This window comes from Pseudogymnoascus verrucosus (genome assembly GCF_001662655.1).
Source record: "Pseudogymnoascus verrucosus strain UAMH 10579 unplaced genomic scaffold scaffold_20, whole genome shotgun sequence".
In the NCBI taxonomy this organism is placed as follows: Eukaryota; Fungi; Ascomycota; class Leotiomycetes; order Thelebolales; family Thelebolaceae; genus Pseudogymnoascus; species Pseudogymnoascus verrucosus.
In genome coordinates this window covers 338,859-355,019 of record NW_017263671.1, presented here as the reverse complement: position 1 = coordinate 355,019, position 16,161 = coordinate 338,859, and the positions used below count along the sequence as shown (strand labels likewise).

Below are 16,161 nucleotides of genomic sequence, written 5' to 3'. Positions count from 1 at the left end.
TGGACCAATGGCAACAACTGCTTGCGGTCCATTTTTATTTTCTAGTTAAGATGAACTAAGTTAAATGTGGACTTGGGAACTAGCCTAGTGAACTACTCTATTATTACGATGATTTGCATAGTTTTCAAAGATAACAGCCGCCCGCACTACAGGTTAGATCTAGAGGTGCATGTAGTTCTCATATTGGATTAATTGTCACTTGAATTAAAACGAATCTTAATAAGCTACCACTGCGGTTCCCTGTGCTCCATGTCATTTTATGCCCATCTAAGTAACTATGCACTCAAATAGCCCGAAATTAATATGCTTGGTACTTGATAGTTAAAGCTAGGATGACGCCATTGTTTGAGCGAAGGTGATTAGTGACAACGAGTTTCCCAGCGTTGTCCCCCACCGTCTTTATTATACTCAGAAGCTCGGACATCTCCATCTCGCTCTCGTTGGCCAGTTGGAGCATGCTCAGATCCCGTGCGCGCGCCACGGCCTCGATCTCTGGGTTGGGAAGAGTGCCTGGCTCGGGAAGCAGTCGTGTCGTCAAGATAAGCATGATGCCCCCGCTGGTACGAAGCACACCTAAGTAATCATCCAGTTCTGCTTTAATCGTCAATCCTGAGGATGTGGCAGGCACGTGAATAATATAAACGGCAGCATCTGTCACAGACTGCGGCATGCCCATGGCATGATAGGTAACCGTGATAAAAGGGTTTGTGGGAGAAGGGCTAGATCCAGAGCTAGAGCTGTCCCGGATTGAGCTTGCCAGAACTGCATTTTGCCACATGTAGTCTCGATCTAGCAAAGAAGATTGTGTATTGTCGATTTGCACGACCAACCGCAAGCTTGGAAACATTTTGGAAAGAGAGCTTGCCATCGAGGTCGACTTTGCCCCTACCTGCCGCCCAATGTTAGTTTGGTACGATACACGAATAGATTACATTTAGCTTACCTCGACTATGCACGCATTACCAAGGTTAGACCAGTTGAGCCGCGATAACACTTCGATGATTTCTTCCTCCTGGTGCAACCCTGCTGCATGGCAAAGGTAAGCTGACCATTGACGACGCAGCTTAGAGCGTTCTTGGATAGCCACATGAAACGGCCGCACCGTATTGAGAGCTAAGTTGTATGCGCTCTCGGTGGCACTCGACGAGGCTCCAAATCGCTGCGTTGCTTGCGGCATCTGCAATGCTGTGGGAGTAGCCAACTCGGCAATAAACACCATAGCGTCAACTAATGACTGGTTGGATATGAATTGCGCCGAGAGGGGGCTGTGGGACACAAAGCCTAGTATCGGTTCCCGCAGAAATCCGCATGTGGCAGTCAGACGGATGACACGAACCAACTGGCTCTCGGGAACTCCTACTAGGTCCGCCAAATCCTTGATAGGCAAGCTTTCGTCAAACGGGATGCACGCAAAAACTTGGAATTCCGCTAGCCACCGAAGACAAGCAAGGATTTCGATCTGGATTATGTAAGTTGAGATGAGAAAAATAGAAAGGGCAGGGGAGCAAATGATGAGAAGTTCCGCTTACCTGGCGAGAAAAATCCTGGAGGAAGTCTGCTGGTTCACCAACTATGGACTTGATTGCTGCAATACTGGCCAGAATATTTGACTTGGCTCTTGTGAATAAAGATTGATCTCTGTCTACATCAGTGTCAGCACTTGGCCCCAGCTGGTCAGAAGAATCGGCTCCTCGACGGCTATCGACGAGGCTCCTGATAGCTTGGGCGAGCTGATCGCTATGACCATTGAGTTCCGTCAATCTATCCATAATAAAGCTAGAATTGTTTTGTATAAATCAAAGGAGACAAAATCCTGCGTCCGAGGGCCACGGTAGAGATAGGGACTACATTCCCTCAAATTGTACGAATCTTGGAAAACTGGAATGACCGGTGGGGTTGCAGAACGCCCCGGGACGCACAATAACGGATATTTCCCGTTGTTACCTGGCGGCTTGGCTAAATAACGTATCATACCAATATTTTATCGCCCATCAACTGGGGTTACCTTCCGAGCTAGATAAGGCAGTGGCGGTGGCTGTGGTCTACGGGGGATCATCGCGCCAAACAACAAGAAAGGTCTCATCTTCGTTCTTCAACAGGTCTAGTACGTACCTACGCGGGTGAAGAAAAAAGTGGCACGGTTTACTGCCAGAAATATACCAGAAATGTGCCAAGACCCGTGCCACTTATTGCTTTCAACCGCGTAGTACCCTACCGTAGCTTAACTAGTACAGTACAACCGAAGGCTTTTTAAAGGCTTAGCGGTACGATCTCCCGGAGCTAGCGGCGCCTTCGTGACACTTTAAATAGTGGGGAATTAACGGTGTAATGCCGGGTCAATAATCAATACCACCACGGCAACTTCCAATCCCCCGTTCCAGCAGGTCAGCCTTTTTACGCCGAATCCGTCTTATCGTATTGGAATATATTACGCCAATATACACATTAGTTGTGATTACCTGCTCTGTTTACATGTAAGATTCTTCCGGCGAGTTTTACAGCACTTGGATAGTCGGAGCTAGTGGAGGTGGATTGATTTACGGGCCCCAAATGATAACGAAACATACTGAATTGCCACTATGCTAACTATACGGGCTATTGAATATACGAAGACTCGACGGTATAATTGTCACGTTGCTACCGTATTTCCTGCAGAAGGCTGACGAAGCCTGTGATTGCTCCGAATATGGGAAACAGAGACTGCATAACATGCAACCACGCTCACTTCAAAACTAGAGCTTTCGCAAAGGTTAGCTCTGTCGCCAAATTTCTCGACCCCATCTGGAATAAGGTATGATTCGTTTCCGCCACGGCAAGCTAGGTGAATGGCACCATAGAAATTGACAATGTGGCTGCCACGCCATATTGGTACCATTGCTTGTGGCTCGAGCCTCTTCCGCTTAAGGATGCATACGCATAGCCCCAACGTCACAATACGAAATGTGGGTATGTACATGTGGCCGTAACGGTAGGGCTGAATCCATTGCCGGAGCAATTATTCGGTGTTAGTATCTATAAATACAGGGACGGCAAATGCCGAAAGGCTCGTCATAGCGCCTGAGTCTAATAGTTAGACAAGGTCCAGATTGCGTATAGAGGAGATTGACATAACCTGATAGAAAGGACCCCAAAATAACAGCTATGGCTGGCACGTCGACCCTTACTGGTAATGGTTTAGTATCAAGTTAGGTGCGCATGGTGTTTTATTGGAGGTTTAAAACACCAGCCGAGAACTTTTCTTCTACCGCGAATTGACGCCATATATATCGTAAGTTCAAAATTGTTAACATATAATGCTTCTGGGCTCCTGACGTATTACATGCGGCTTGGGTGCTAATTGCCCTTCGGGGCTTTATGGTAAAGTATGGTGTAAAGACTTAGACCCAGTTCAGCGAGTTTTTCCTAGCATGCAACCACTCATTGTTTTCTTCCCAAGTAGCACACCTACTCTTGCCTTTTAGTTAGTATAGTATTTAGATTGGTAATTAAAGCAACACTCGTAATTTGATGAACCAACTATTTGATCATCAGATGGCCGATACTGCAGACTTTGACTATTTCAGCTAGGCGGCATTCCAAAGTATTGAAGATTTCAACCGTATGAAACATGGCCCGTGGTACAAGGAACATTTAGTCGGTGGGGGCAAGAATTTTGCTGACACGAGTTGAAGCATGTTAGTTATCTGTTTTCCGATGGTCCGAATGGATTGTGTTAATTTGGGCTAGGATGACGATATGCTGGGTTGGGGAATTCGTCAGGGTCGGTGAGGTAGTCGTCAGCTTCAAGGGGTTGCTAGATGTCCTAATTAGCGCCGAGCACGCTGATTTCAACCGTGAGAATCAAATTGAATTATACTTATTATCTTTAAATAAGAAAATCCCTGGGAAGTTTGTTACGAGACACGTAATCTACGTAAGCAGGTGCGAGTGTGCCTCTGAATACCGAAAGTTTGCCACTGTTGTACAACAGCGATTGAATTTCAGCAACTGCTGTGACACCCTCCTTTAAAATGGTACACTGATAAGGAAGGCCGTTCTAGAATAATAAATATCCACCAACGAACTAGAACACTGTGTCTTACCCACCTCATCCATCGCCTCGTATAGCTCCACAAATATAGCGTATTCAACAGTCGTATCCCGGATGTAGAAGTGATCGCCGACGATGGCATGGCAGAAGCATTTGGCTGATGCTACCTTGTCAAGACTCAATACAGATAGCACATAGCCACCTGACCACTTACTACTGGCCCGTTTCTTGTGACCAGCGGTAAGATTGCCATGCTCGTATGGCACTCCATTTTATAGAAGGTCGGGTTGGAGCCATGGCAGTTCCCGCCAAGCCACCAAGCCACATTATGAGCATATCCTCTTAAATGGAATCATATGCCTGTGAAGTATGTCGTGCTTACGTCCACGTGAACTTCAGGCATATAATTTGTTTGGCGGGTATAATAACTTGGAATAGCATATTGATAGATAGAATGCGTATAGGGGAGTTTTGGCTGTAGACCTATAGTTTAGAATTATAATGCCAAATGTCTATTAAGCTATATACTATGCCCGTTTCTGTAGCTCCACCTTGAGTCTGTCTATTGACTCACCCCTTAGGTGGAGAATGTACGGGGTTTCAATCCAAATAACCATCATATGTCCGGCACGTACTAATTTAAACTTGCCGTAGCCCGTTGATTATCTCTGCTGACAGAGTACTCAAGCTTTTGCGAACATCCCTCTCCATTTGGTCCAAGGTGCCAGCCAAGATAGAAGTCAACGTCATTCTGTCACCATCTCCTGCAGCCCTAGGACGGCCCCAGTACCTCATCTTCGGGGCTATATTTTGACCTTCTCTCTCCTTTGGCCCTTTGAGTTTCGGTGACAGCTGGTTCACTAACCTCTGCACGCGATGCAGCTCGCTGAGAACAAGCTGAGCGGCCACGCGCTCGCTTCCTCCGTCGTCATACGATCCATTAAGGACATGATTTGGCGCTCTCATCCAGTCATCGCTACCAGAAGTAGTGCTGATCGATAGCCTCACTGGATTGTCAGTTTCCGGCTCGCTTTTTCCAGTCTTGCGCGGCTGTGCCTGCGCCACAGTGGCATATCGTTCTAATATTTTCAGCACGATCATGGAGATGACTGTTAGCAAGAAGCCATCGTCAACGCACGACGAGCATGCAAGCTTGCTACTGACAGCTTCCATGCCTTGCTTATTTTCGAAGACGACAGTCTGCGCTGAACTAGCATTAACAGTTCTTGGCATGTCCGTGGCATCCAGACTGGGAAATGCCGTGCGGGAAGAGGTTGAGCTAGTGGAAAGCTTCTTCAAGAGATCTAGTGCTTGCATCAGACATCCACACGGTGAGGTTTCGATGATATCCGATATACTCGTCATCCCAGTCGGCAGCGAATGGATATTGGAGGCGGTTGATGACGCCGCGCTCGATGTGCTCAATAAATCAAGTGAGGATGGCGTATCCAATGAAGCATGGTCAAAATCGACTCTCTCGGTTGGCATGAGGAGCGACTCAATATCATTTGGTGTTTGCGTGATGCTACCAGTGATGCCACCGCACTCCATTCCAAGCAGGTCAAACGGAGAATCCATGGCCGACATGATGAAATCCATGTCGTTGACCTCAGATCCAAAATCTACTAGACCAGAGAACATGCCGACCTCGCCAGGTACAGAAAATTGTGCTGCATTTGTTGAAAACATATTGTCTTGTCTTGGAGATGCCGGGACGCTTAGGCTTAAAGGTGTCATAAGGTAGCCATCGGTGCCATACGAATTGGTTGGAATTATTGTGCCTCCTTTTGATAGCAAGCCGGTTCCGGGAGTGGGTTGCATATCTAGAGGTGCCTCCCACTCCATAGACCGGCTGCTGTCGGTATTGGATTTGGTATTGGGGTTAGAGTTGGAATTGGAGCTGGAGCTGGAGTTGGAGCTTGTTGCAAGACTTTTGCTGGACTGGCATCGACTTGTGTTGCTCCCTGTGCCGTTGACTGTGTTGTTCTCACGCCTGCGACCAGGACGTTTAGCCAAGAAGTACTGGCATGTGATGCCACGGCATTCGCATTTTGAACATGATGGTTTTTCTTTGGGACATTTAACCTTGGAAATGGCACAGGCATGGCAGCTGTCGCGAAGCTTTGACCGCGACGATACCTGCTTACGCGTCTGATCAACTTGGGTGTCGGATTCTAAGTCCAACATTGCGTTTCGTTGGATCGCACCGAGGGCGGAGCCCCGTATAGTTATACAGACAGCACACAGTCGACACTGCGCAGTGTCCTACCATAGACAATTCAAAGTTCTGACAAGACGACTATCTCAGCTAGGGAGGCAACTAGGTTACGAGTTGGGTTGAAATGGATTCAACAATGACCTGAGCTCGAGCTTGTAACTTATACGATGTGCATATTTGCAAGCTAGATCTTACATAGTTCAACGGCGAAAGGAGGTGCAAAAATGTCTTACGGTCGCTTCCGAGCTGAAGAATTCCAACGGTGTTATGCCCCACGTGTGAGATCCGGACTGGAAACATAGACTCAGTGTCTTAGGATAGATACTCAGCTGAGCCTTCAGCTGAGCAACGTTCCGTGTCACAATGCATGGTGCATGGCTAGTTACACTCACGCTAGGTTTAACTCAGTCAGAAGATGGCAGCATTCAACTCGCGTGGAATACCTTATCGGCGCATGAGCTGTAGATGGGGGTCGCACGACATCATTTCACCGTTGTGTTAAGTATCTGTAGTTCTTTGTCTGAAATCGAGTCTAAACTGACGCCAGATATTCCTGGCCGAAGAATAAGTCTATGCCAGCATTTTGTGTATAGAAAATAGATTGATCATAATAGTTAACTGGTAGGTCACACTTCACTCTGTAACCGAAATCTGGACTTGCAACAAATGGTCTCTTGCAAGTAATCACCCTCTACTGGTTAAGAGCAACATGCTGATTTCATAAGGGACAGGTCGGTCGGTGGCTCAGCAAGCTACACCGAGCGGATGACGATATTTTCGGGGATGATAACCCCGAGTTGATAATCTGACTCATAAATATCATCGGGGTGTCCGAATAAATAAGCCTTTTCCTACTCGGCGAAACTACACAGTACTTTTGAAGGACATGTATAATTCCTAGTTTGGCAACTATAACAGGCTGTGGCCGGGAATCCGCGGAACCTTGGAACAGTCTATACGGCCCCAAAGATTGTTCGAGGTGCAGCGCCACGAGCAATACGAACCCAAACTACGAACAGATAAAAGAGTTCTTGAAAGAAAGCTCGCCGCTACGGCCAATATGGACCCAAATTATAAACAGATAAAGGGGTTCTTGAAAGAAACCTGACCGCCACGACCCATATGAACCCAAATACCAACAGATAGAACAGCCTAGTCAATTGATAAAACCCCAATTTGGAGCGCCTCCTTGCTGGCTCTTCGCATTATGGACATTTACTGCACTCTCTCAGTGCCACATATAGGGCCGAAAGGACTGGTGGACTATTCCTAGTGTAGTAATACTACCTAAAGTCTTAAACACCCAGCTCATCCGATGACGAAGAAGTATCTGGACAACACAAAGGTAACACGGTTGCATGTGACATGCAGTCATCATGAGTAAACGGTTCTTCGCCTCTCTGCATCCGCCACCGATTCGTCGCCGCCAACGGCCCCGGCAACCCTTTGAACAGCCATCCCCATTTCCTCATAAACCCTTCCGACATCTCCCACCCGGTGATATCCCAAGGCGGCGACCACGCAATAATGCCGCGTCGCTCGACCTCGTCGTCGGGAAAGCCTTCGAACAGCCCGCCGATGCAGTCGGCCCAGAGCTCGTCCTCGTCGAAGGTGCCGGCGGCTCGAATTAGTCGGTCTCGCCCCTCGGGACACGGGAACATGTCAATCCAGTCCCCGTGCGGCACCGTTTGTTGAAGGACGGTGGGCAAAAGTGATAAAGGGAGCAGTTCGGGCTTGGAGGGGTAAGGGATGACGTGGATAATTTCTTCGCCACAGTCGAGCGGCGTAACAAGGATGCCTGAGATTAGAGTGCGGTTGACAGCCAGAGCGCGGAGGGCGTTGTATTGGAGGAGTGTAATGAGGTGGTCTGGGCAGAGAGGGAAGACAATGTTAAACTGGGCTTTTCTTTGTTTATCCGGCAGCAAGGCACTTCTGCCATTGTATAATTCCTTAATACGGGATGCTGGGACGACGGAGAAGGATTGCTGCTTAATGTCCCAGCACTCTACCAGCTCTTCTGATTTAACCGGTGTCTTATTTGCAGCCAAGGCTTTGCGTTTTCCTACTTAACTATCAGTTTCGGGAATGGGATACACCTCGATCGGACTAGTCCTATCTCCCATCTCCTGCCTCCTGACTCCAAACTTAAACAAAAGGGAATTACTAACGGTATGCCCTTGTGTTAAGCCTAGTCTGTGCCCTTCTGCGCGCTGCAGCATCCTTGGTCCCAGTCCAGTCGTCTTCCTTGCTTATTGCCTGTATGCAGTGAGCAAGTCACGTCGTCTCGGTGATTCAACGCGGCCTAATACGTACTTCGGCCAACTGTGGCATCGACGTGAGTTGGTAACGCGGTGCTACCGGATTTACAGGCTGGTACGTACTAGTCATGATGCTCTCGGACATAGCAATTACGGTGATAATGAATCTAATGATGGACGATGGAAGTTGCTTCAAATCAGCCAAGGGAGTTTTATGTAGCCTGCTCACAATCACCATGACGAATCTGACAGACAGTCAACAGTCAGCCTGCGGGGCGGAGCCCCAACTAATAAGCTAACGCGTAGACAGACAGGGGTTAGGAGCTAGGAGTTAGGGTTAGTGAATTGACGCGATATTATTAGCTACTACTATAGGGTCCAACTTAAGGAGGTCTAGCGTCATGCAGTCTGCTCACATTGTAGACTAGGATCACGATCCTAGCATCATGGCACGGATACACTGGTTAATTGGCAGACGCGCAACATTATGATTTTTACAAGGTGGCTAGTTTAAAGAGCAGCTACTGATACGGCAGTGAGCCCTAAAGTTCATGCAGGTGGCTCACAAACTCGATCTAAGTTTGATGTTGGGCGATTGGTCCAAGGTTATGCAGCCTGCTCACCACATATGATAATTGGAATAACATGTACGTGGAAGAGTCTCGGACATTGTTCAATGAACCCAATATAAATATGATGGCAAATCCTTTATTTAAACCGATCTTTTTGTATCATCAAAAATAGAACTCGGTATCAGACATTGAATTATCTATTCCTTACTATTACACCTTCACACATCAACTCAAGTACTCGTCTTAAACATGACTTTCCATCCCGACACTCTACCCGTCCTCAAGGGCAAAGTATTCATAGTCACCGGTGGGAACTCCGGCATGTAAGTTTTCCTTTCACTACAAACCTGAATCACCAATCTGACCAAAGCACAGAGGCTACTATACCGTATCCCACCTAGCAGAACATGGCGCCCACGTCTACATGTGCGCCCGATCCCCAAAGAAGGGCACAGAAGCCATCAGAAACATCAAGAAAATGCACCCCTCAGCCAATATCGACCTCCTGCAAATGGACCTCATGGACCTCACCAGCGTCGTCGCAGCCGCCAAGTTATTCATCACCCTCGAAACAACCCTGCATGGCCTGGTCAACAATGCAGGCATCATGGCTACGCCTTTTGAAATGACGAAGGATGGTTACGAGGCCCAGTGGCAGACCAACTACCTCTCCCACTGGGTTTTGACGGAGCATCTTCTCCCTCTCATGTTGCAGACTTCCAAGACGCTTTCTCCTGGCAGCGTCCGCATCGTCAATCTAACTTCATCGGGTCACTTGAGCGCACCCAAGGGCGGTATCAATTTCGATGATCTATCACTCAAGGACAGCGGCCCATGGTCACGATACGGACAGAGCAAGCTGGCCAATATTCTGCACACCAAGACTCTGCAAAATTCGTACGGCCCCGGTTCTCCCAGTGCGCAGAACGGGGGGGGCGAGATCTGGGTTTCGTCTGTGCATCCCGGCGTGGTTGATACGAACCTTGCCACATCGGTGGAGGAGTCCGGGACAGGCATTTCGAGTCTTCTCTCAATCATGCGCATGGTCGGATTGATATGGCCTGCGGATAAGGGGTCGTGGAATAGTGTGTTTTGTGCGGCTAGTCAGGATATGACGGCGGAGCAGAGCGGGGCGTATATGGAGATCTTTAAGCGTTTTGGAGAGCTGAGGTGCCAGAGTGGTGCGGCGAAGGATGAGCAGCTTGCGGAGAGGTTAGAGGAGTGGACTAGGGTGGCGATGGCTGTGGTTTCTAAGTGAGAAGTTGGAGGGGTGGGCTAGGGGGGTGAATGTTGGGGGTTCCAAGTTGGAAGTTAGAAGGTCTGTTTGTGGGGGGGAGTTGGTTGTACACATCTTTACCATTAATATCTGAGAACTTTAGCCGTAGCAATAATACGAGTGCATAAGATTAGCAAGAGATTACTGATTAACCCGTGAACTAGGGAAGCATATATGTATTGCCATATCTATAGAGGGTATGCAACAGTAAATAGCTAAATAATAAATCGCCAACCCCAAAAAGAAGGCACTGGGCATACTTCAAGCTACTGAACATATTTTTGTTCCTCACGCCCCCTCCTTAGCAAATTGTAGCCCAACCAGCTTCTCTTGCAACAGGTTTCTCAAGCCTCCTCCATCCGCACAGAACCCTGCTACACCAATTGCCTTTTCCGCCCACCTCCTGCACGCATCATCCTCGCCAGTACAATAATAGTCCACCGCGCGGTTGAATGCAGTTGTGGCCACATACTCCAGCTCCTCCAACGGATACGACGTCTCGCTGTTTTCTGCCGAGCTGGCCAACTCCGAAACCTGGTCGAGAAGGCTCTCCGCCAGCGGCCCATCGCCAGAGGAAAGCCCAAGGCGGAAGAGGCAACGCATATACCGCGAAAGCTTGGCAATATCGAAGGACTCGAGGGACCAAGCTTCATTGACAACGCGTTTGAGTGTTGGAATGAGAACTATACTCGTCAGCGCACGGCACATATGGTCATGAGCGAAGGGGGTCTAGAGAGAGTATAGAAAAGACATATACCTGCGACGGGAATACTGGGTTCCGACAGAAGCATATCTGACATCTTCTCATAGATTTTCATACTTTTGCAGCAATCAGCCTTTAGGATTATTTCGGTGAGATCGTCCCAGGCTTTGAGGCGGATTGCGGCTTCAAAGTCAAACACGAGAAGAGTTGCCAGTTTCTTTAGAAGGTCTTGCTGTGGGCCTTCTTCAAGAACATCAATAATAGATTGAAGGCGAGCATCAAAACTATCGACGTGTTTCCTAAGCTCGAGATAATCCTGCAGTTGAGCTTCAATGTTGTCTTCTGCTCGAGCTACTGAGACTAGTAATATCACGGAAAGAAAGTCACAGAAGATGTGACGGTGTGTCACATCGTTTGAGGTTGCATTGTCGATATCTTTTGGATATAGGCTGGCGAATTTGATGCAGCTCTGGATGATTTGTAGAACCTGTTCGGGGTGCCACTCGGAGCTATACTTTAACGATAGATTGTACGCATTCTTAGAGAACCAATCCAGCTCTTGTATTGTCCACAGTTTAGTTCCGTTGTTCTTATCCTCCTGCTTGATCGATCTCTGAGCGTGCGTGGAGCCTACAATATATTAGCTGAATTTCGTGAGAACGGCAGCGCGGATCATGGCCGTACCACCATCAAATAGCCTGCATAACTGATCGACTGCTGAAGGTACGTCGATGTCTTTCTCTGGTTCCCCCGACTCTAGCTGTGACAATATAAATCGTATCATGCATCTGAGCAGAGCGGGAAAATTGACGGCTGAAGGTGCATTGTACTCGTATTTTTGCAGGACTAATTGGAGGCCTGCAAGGGCAAGCGTCCTGTCACCAACTTGCTGCGCATCAATAACGCATGCATATATCATGGTATAGTCATCCGTTGCTGCCTCGTAGACCTTTCCGAGGCACGCCGAAGCTAATTCAAGTTCATTGGAACGGATTGCGATTTTGAACATCAAAAACCGAGTCATCGGATCATCTTTGGATGACCCTGGAATCTGACCAATAATTCCGCGAGCATCAGATACATCGCCCCGACTGAGAGCGCAAAGTAAGAGCTTTCTACGAATAGGTCAGCGTGCCTCCAATATGTGATTACACTGCTTAATTACCTGACAATCTTAGCTTTGTTCATATCTCCGGCTTGCTCGAAAACTTTCTGCATAGCCAACCTGCACCAATCTTCAGCAGCTTCGTAATTCCCATCGCTGTAATTTGACTCAATGCGCTTCCACAACAGCTTCTTCAATTAGTCTCCATATCTTTGAATCGGGGCATAGACTCACTGTCTGGGCCGCATGAGTGGCTGACGCGCTCAAAGGTTTGCTAATATTTGAGCCAACGGCTTCTAAGACCTCCCCCACGGATTTCAACACCTCTGGGCAATCCCTTGTATTCGTAGATATCCATATCCTATTGACGAGAGCCTTCTCGATCCATTCCTCATTTCCGGCTTCGAAAAGACGACTCTGCAGAAACGAGTCAAGCATACTACAAGCGAGACTTGGCCCCTTGTCGTTCAGCTTCCGAATATGGTGCATTATCAGCTTGAAATTTCCTTCTGTCAACATGACTGTTCGTATCATCCTGTATATCACATCGCCGTATGCACTACAGTCGAAAGTCCGGCTGACAGGTGCTGACAGCACCTCAAGTTTTAGCAGGAGAACGATTAACCTGTCCCCAACCTCGCTCTCGAGGTTGTTAATCAAACTATTTGCCATATCGAGAGCATCCTCTCTCTCAATGGCAAGAAGGGCCTGGACACGGGCTTGTATGATGCTGGTCTGAAGATTCGTCGCGTCAGTACTCAGCCTATCTATCTCCTGTCCTGTGATGATTCTAGAAGCTCGCTCCAACCACTTATCCGCCAACTCATGTTGTTTCTTTTTGAAGAAATCTCTCCCCATTTCATAGAGGAGGTCTCCCAGGCTTTCAGCGGTATCGGGATCGAGGGTGTTGTCGGATAGCGCTGCTTTCTTATACATGTGTTCTGCGACTTCAACTTTGTCCTGGCGCCAGGCCTGGGGGGAAGTCAGCAATGGTAGTCATGAGGAGAGAAAAGGCGGTTGTCAGGGGGAAAATCTTCTCACCAAAGTTGTTCTGACCACATAGTATTCCGATTGTAACTGAGAGTACGTCTCTGATTTCTCGAGTGATGACTTTACAGTGCCATCATGCATGGAAAGTTGGCCTTCGTACACGGCCGCCTTCTCCAACACCTTGAGTGCAAAATCAAGCCTCTTGGCATCTGCATCTCAGCTGTCAGTCTACATTACCGTGAATCCAGTATGGGGGCCTACCAATGCAACCCTTCGCAGCCTTGAGCGCAATCTTCATAAGGCGTGAAACAAAGACGGGTGAAGTGTTGCCCTTGCCTAGCCCACCATCCAACAGCAGAAAGGCAAACACCCGCGCCGCAAGCAGTGTCGCCCGTTGCTCCGGTGAGATTGGGAAGTCCTTGGACCGCATGAGCCGTGTGGCGAGGTTCCATAGTGTCAAGCCTTCTGTATCGAGATCTTGATGCTTCGAAACGGCGAGAGATGTGAGGCTACTGGGGAATCCGTTGATCTGTTCGTGGAGTTGTGTTTGAAGGTTCAGTGAGGCTGGTCCGGACGGAAGTGGTGCAAGTTTGCTTCGGGTAGTTGCAGAGAAGGCTGGTGAGTGGGGTTTGTCAGTTGTGCCAGCTTTGAAGAAAGAGGTCAATACTAACAAAGAAGAGCAGCAACACGCTTCTCTTTAGCCTGCCGCTTCCCAGGAGGTAGATTTGTCATTTGGAAGCGCGAAGGAAGGGAATAATAACTGTTCAAAGTAAAATATTGACACTGAACTGAGATAAAACCGACTGGCTGCTTCAACGGGGACTGAGAAGCAGGAAAAGGATGCCACAAGTACAAATGAACGTCATATAGAAACCTCACAGATGGAACAAGTATAGTATAGTACGGAAGATCACATATTCTATTTCGCGGAGAAAGAATGCGCAGATATAAACCGAGCTCTACCTACAGAAGAAGTACAAAACCCACGAGGGTCATCAACACACTCCCCTCAGAACAGGCCTCAACCCAAAACGTCTTAGTGGCTCCCCGCCGACGATTATGCCTCAGATATACCAAGGAAACGAGCCATGCGTATAAAATCCAGAATGTTGCCTTTCCCTACTCCTAGAAACTTCTATTTTTTTGATCGCGCTTTTTAATTTTATCATTACGCCTTTCCTACCTGATGCTCTATTGTGGTAGGAAGTTTCCAACAATAAGGGTGGGTCTGTGGATGAGATGGATCAGTATAAGTAATGCAAAGAGTTGGAGGAAAGGGAGGAGCCTCACATCTTGTTCTCGTCTCTCCGTATCGTGAATGAAAAACAGCATTTTATGGGCTTGTCTGTAGAGCCCTCGACCGGATTCTTCAGTGAACAACTCGTCAAGAGAGCCTTCTGATTCTGGTCGAAGGCGATGGCACCGAATTTCTCCCAGTAGTTGACCAGGGAGTCTTCCGTCAGTATCTCGTGGATCCCAATTTTGCCCTACGACGACGCGCGATTAGCATTTTTTGCAGGAGAAGAGGTAGAAGACAACTCACATCCCGCATCTGCTCGATCGGCACATGGATGAGCTCAGCCATCTCCTTGTTCCCTCTAAAAATCTCGCCCGTTCTTCGCCAGCAGCACGCCGGTATCGCCATACTGGCAAAAACGCGATCGTATTCCATCAGCGTCTTCTCGAACCACATCTCGACGTAGATCAGCTCGATATCCGTCAGCTTCTGCACCTTCTCTCTGAACTTGGGTCGGAATCGGTCGAGCTGGCGCAGGATCTTCTGCTTCGACGCGGCGTTGATGTGAACGTCCATGTAGGACGAGAGCTGTGCGTAGCCTCTCACGTAGTTAAACGGCTTCAGCATGCCTGCGTCGTACTTCGCTTGTAGCAGACGGTTCATTCGCTCTTCGGGTGTGTCGTTACCGGTCGGATCTGCAGCCTGGAGGTAGTATTCTTTGGCCTTGTCAGTGGGCATGGCGCTTGCAGGCCTCGAGATGGCCTTCCCATTCTGATTGCTCGCCTGCACGGCGTTCTGCTGGAAGTTGGCGGGTATCCCGTTGTTATTCATACCGCTGGACATGAGAAGGGATTGATCGTTGTAGAAGTGGGCAGCGTCGCCCTCGAGCAGTCCGCCGTCGTCGAGAAGGCTGTTATTCAAAAAATCATTGAGCAGGTTAAACTCGTTCGTGAATTCCGAAGTGTTAAACATATAGGAGGGATGGTAGTTATGCATGTCTTGGTATTGGCTCTGCGCCCCAGGCCAATCGCTCGGTCGGTCTCCAATGACTGTAAGACGGTTAGCCATCGCCACCAGAAAAGGGGCCCCACGAGATCCACATACAGCGCCCACTCGTTCTACTCAACGCGTTTGCCTGTGCGCCCGAAACGGGCGACGGTTGCACGATCTGGAGCGGCGCTTGTTGTGGTGGCATCGACGCGGTGCCGACTCCCACCAAGGCGTCCTCGCGTGCCTGGTCGACGCGCTGGTCGAGCGAGCTGCTCATACCGCTTTCTGCTGGCTGGGTGGGCTCTGCAGTTGCGCCGTCTTCATCTTCGCCAGCGGTGCTTTGTCGCGCCTTCACTTTCTTCGTGGACGAGTCTGATTCGCGTCGCTCGTCGTGGCAGAGGTGGCCGATGTTTCGCTTTATACAACGGGCGCAAGGTCTTTCCTGTGCGACGAAGCAGAGTTAGCCTTGCTAGTGCCTGAGATGTTCGGCCGTGGCTGAGACGGTGAAGAGGGAGGGGGGGAGGGTCGCAAGAAGACAAGAGGGTCGTACCAAGTCGCATGTCATATGCTATTTCAAAGGTATCAGGTCAGCACAAGCAATCTGCACAAACTCACATGCGACACAACTAGCATTGAAGTGAGCTGGACCAATCGATGACTTACAGAACGACGGCAATATACACAAGCTGTAGGCACGCGTTCCAGGATTAGCGACAGCGCAGGAAAAAAAAAGCACGGAAAAATGGAACAGGGCGGACGTGAAGGGATTTTGCTGCCCAAGC

General features: G+C 48.7%; 6 protein-coding genes across 6 annotated transcripts; 1 reads left to right on the top strand and 5 right to left on the bottom strand.

The window, feature by feature from the left end:
* Window positions 1–177: 177 nt before the first annotated feature.
* On the bottom strand, window positions 178–2,204 carry VE01_05549 (uncharacterized protein). Its single transcript, XM_018275012.2, has 3 exons — window positions 1,530–2,204; window positions 944–1,459; window positions 178–889 (listed from the first exon to the last, which is right to left on the bottom strand). The coding sequence occupies exons 1-3, from the start codon at window positions 1,767–1,769 to the stop codon at window positions 299–301; spliced, it is 1,347 nt and encodes a 448-aa protein (XP_018130705.1). The 5' UTR covers window positions 1,770–2,204; the 3' UTR covers window positions 178–298.
* Window positions 2,205–4,542: 2,338 nt separating this feature from the next.
* VE01_05548 (uncharacterized protein) lies at window positions 4,543–6,217 on the bottom strand (the record flags this gene model as incomplete). Its single annotated transcript, XM_018275011.2, has 1 exon — window positions 4,543–6,217. The coding sequence occupies one exon, from the start codon at window positions 6,215–6,217 to the stop codon at window positions 4,670–4,672; it is 1,548 nt and encodes a 515-aa protein (XP_018130572.1). The 3' UTR covers window positions 4,543–4,669.
* Window positions 6,218–6,715: 498 nt separating this feature from the next.
* On the bottom strand, window positions 6,716–8,743 carry VE01_05547 (uncharacterized protein). The gene is made up of 3 exons (XM_018275010.2): window positions 8,562–8,743; window positions 8,417–8,504; window positions 6,716–8,310 (listed from the first exon to the last, which is right to left on the bottom strand). The coding sequence occupies exons 1-3, from the start codon at window positions 8,649–8,651 to the stop codon at window positions 7,544–7,546; spliced, it is 945 nt and encodes a 314-aa protein (XP_018130571.1). The 5' UTR covers window positions 8,652–8,743; the 3' UTR covers window positions 6,716–7,543.
* A 584-nt stretch (window positions 8,744–9,327) lies between these two features.
* VE01_05546 (uncharacterized protein) lies at window positions 9,328–10,336 on the top strand (the record flags this gene model as incomplete). Its single annotated transcript, XM_018275009.1, has 2 exons — window positions 9,328–9,401; window positions 9,454–10,336. The coding sequence occupies 2 exons, from the start codon at window positions 9,328–9,330 to the stop codon at window positions 10,334–10,336; spliced, it is 957 nt and encodes a 318-aa protein (XP_018130702.1).
* A 301-nt stretch (window positions 10,337–10,637) lies between these two features.
* VE01_05545 (uncharacterized protein) lies at window positions 10,638–13,884 on the bottom strand (the record flags this gene model as incomplete). The annotated part of the gene is made up of 8 exons (XM_018275008.2): window positions 10,638–11,037; window positions 11,112–11,687; window positions 11,742–12,172; window positions 12,223–12,350; window positions 12,397–13,134; window positions 13,204–13,361; window positions 13,414–13,767; window positions 13,824–13,884. The coding sequence occupies 8 exons, from the start codon at window positions 13,882–13,884 to the stop codon at window positions 10,643–10,645; spliced, it is 2,841 nt and encodes a 946-aa protein (XP_018130703.1). The 3' UTR covers window positions 10,638–10,642.
* A 112-nt stretch (window positions 13,885–13,996) lies between these two features.
* Window positions 13,997–16,112, bottom strand: VE01_05544 (uncharacterized protein). Its single transcript, XM_059463708.1, has 6 exons — window positions 16,043–16,112; window positions 15,930–15,947; window positions 15,494–15,821; window positions 14,696–15,438; window positions 14,443–14,639; window positions 13,997–14,380 (listed from the first exon to the last, which is right to left on the bottom strand). Exons 2-6 carry the CDS (start codon window positions 15,942–15,944, stop codon window positions 14,344–14,346), a joined length of 1,320 nt encoding a protein of 439 aa, XP_059319726.1. The 5' UTR covers window positions 15,945–15,947; window positions 16,043–16,112; the 3' UTR covers window positions 13,997–14,343.
* Window positions 16,113–16,161: the final 49 nt, after the last annotated feature.

What these genes read in the sequence shown, in the direction of transcription:
- VE01_05549 (XM_018275012.2), bottom strand. Translation starts at nt 1,769, where the DNA reads ATGGATAGATTGACGGAACTCAATGGTCATAGCGATCAGCTCGCCCAA. An exon ending in TCCAGGATTTTTCTCGCCAG is followed by an intron (nt 1,460 to 1,529) that starts GTAAGCGGAACT and finishes TACATAATCCAG; the next exon opens with ATCGAAATCCTTGCTTGTCT. An exon ending in GTAATGCGTGCATAGTCGAG is followed by an intron (nt 890 to 943) that starts GTAAGCTAAATG and finishes ATTGGGCGGCAG; the next exon opens with GTAGGGGCAAAGTCGACCTC.
- VE01_05547 (XM_018275010.2), bottom strand. Translation starts at nt 8,651, where the DNA reads ATGTCCGAGAGCATCATGACTAGTACGTACCAGCCTGTAAATCCGGTA. An exon ending in CGATGCCACAGTTGGCCGAA is followed by an intron (nt 8,505 to 8,561) that starts GTACGTATTAGG and finishes CACTGCATACAG; the next exon opens with GCAATAAGCAAGGAAGACGA. An exon ending in GCTTAACACAAGGGCATACC is followed by an intron (nt 8,311 to 8,416) that starts GTTAGTAATTCC and finishes ATAGTTAAGTAG; the next exon opens with GAAAACGCAAAGCCTTGGCT.
- VE01_05544 (XM_059463708.1), bottom strand. An exon ending in CGATCGAGCAGATGCGGGAT is followed by an intron (nt 14,640 to 14,695) that starts GTGAGTTGTCTT and finishes GCGTCGTCGTAG; the next exon opens with GGCAAAATTGGGATCCACGA. An exon ending in CGGAGAGACGAGAACAAGAT is followed by an intron (nt 14,381 to 14,442) that starts GTGAGGCTCCTC and finishes TCTCATCCACAG; the next exon opens with ACCCACCCTTATTGTTGGAA.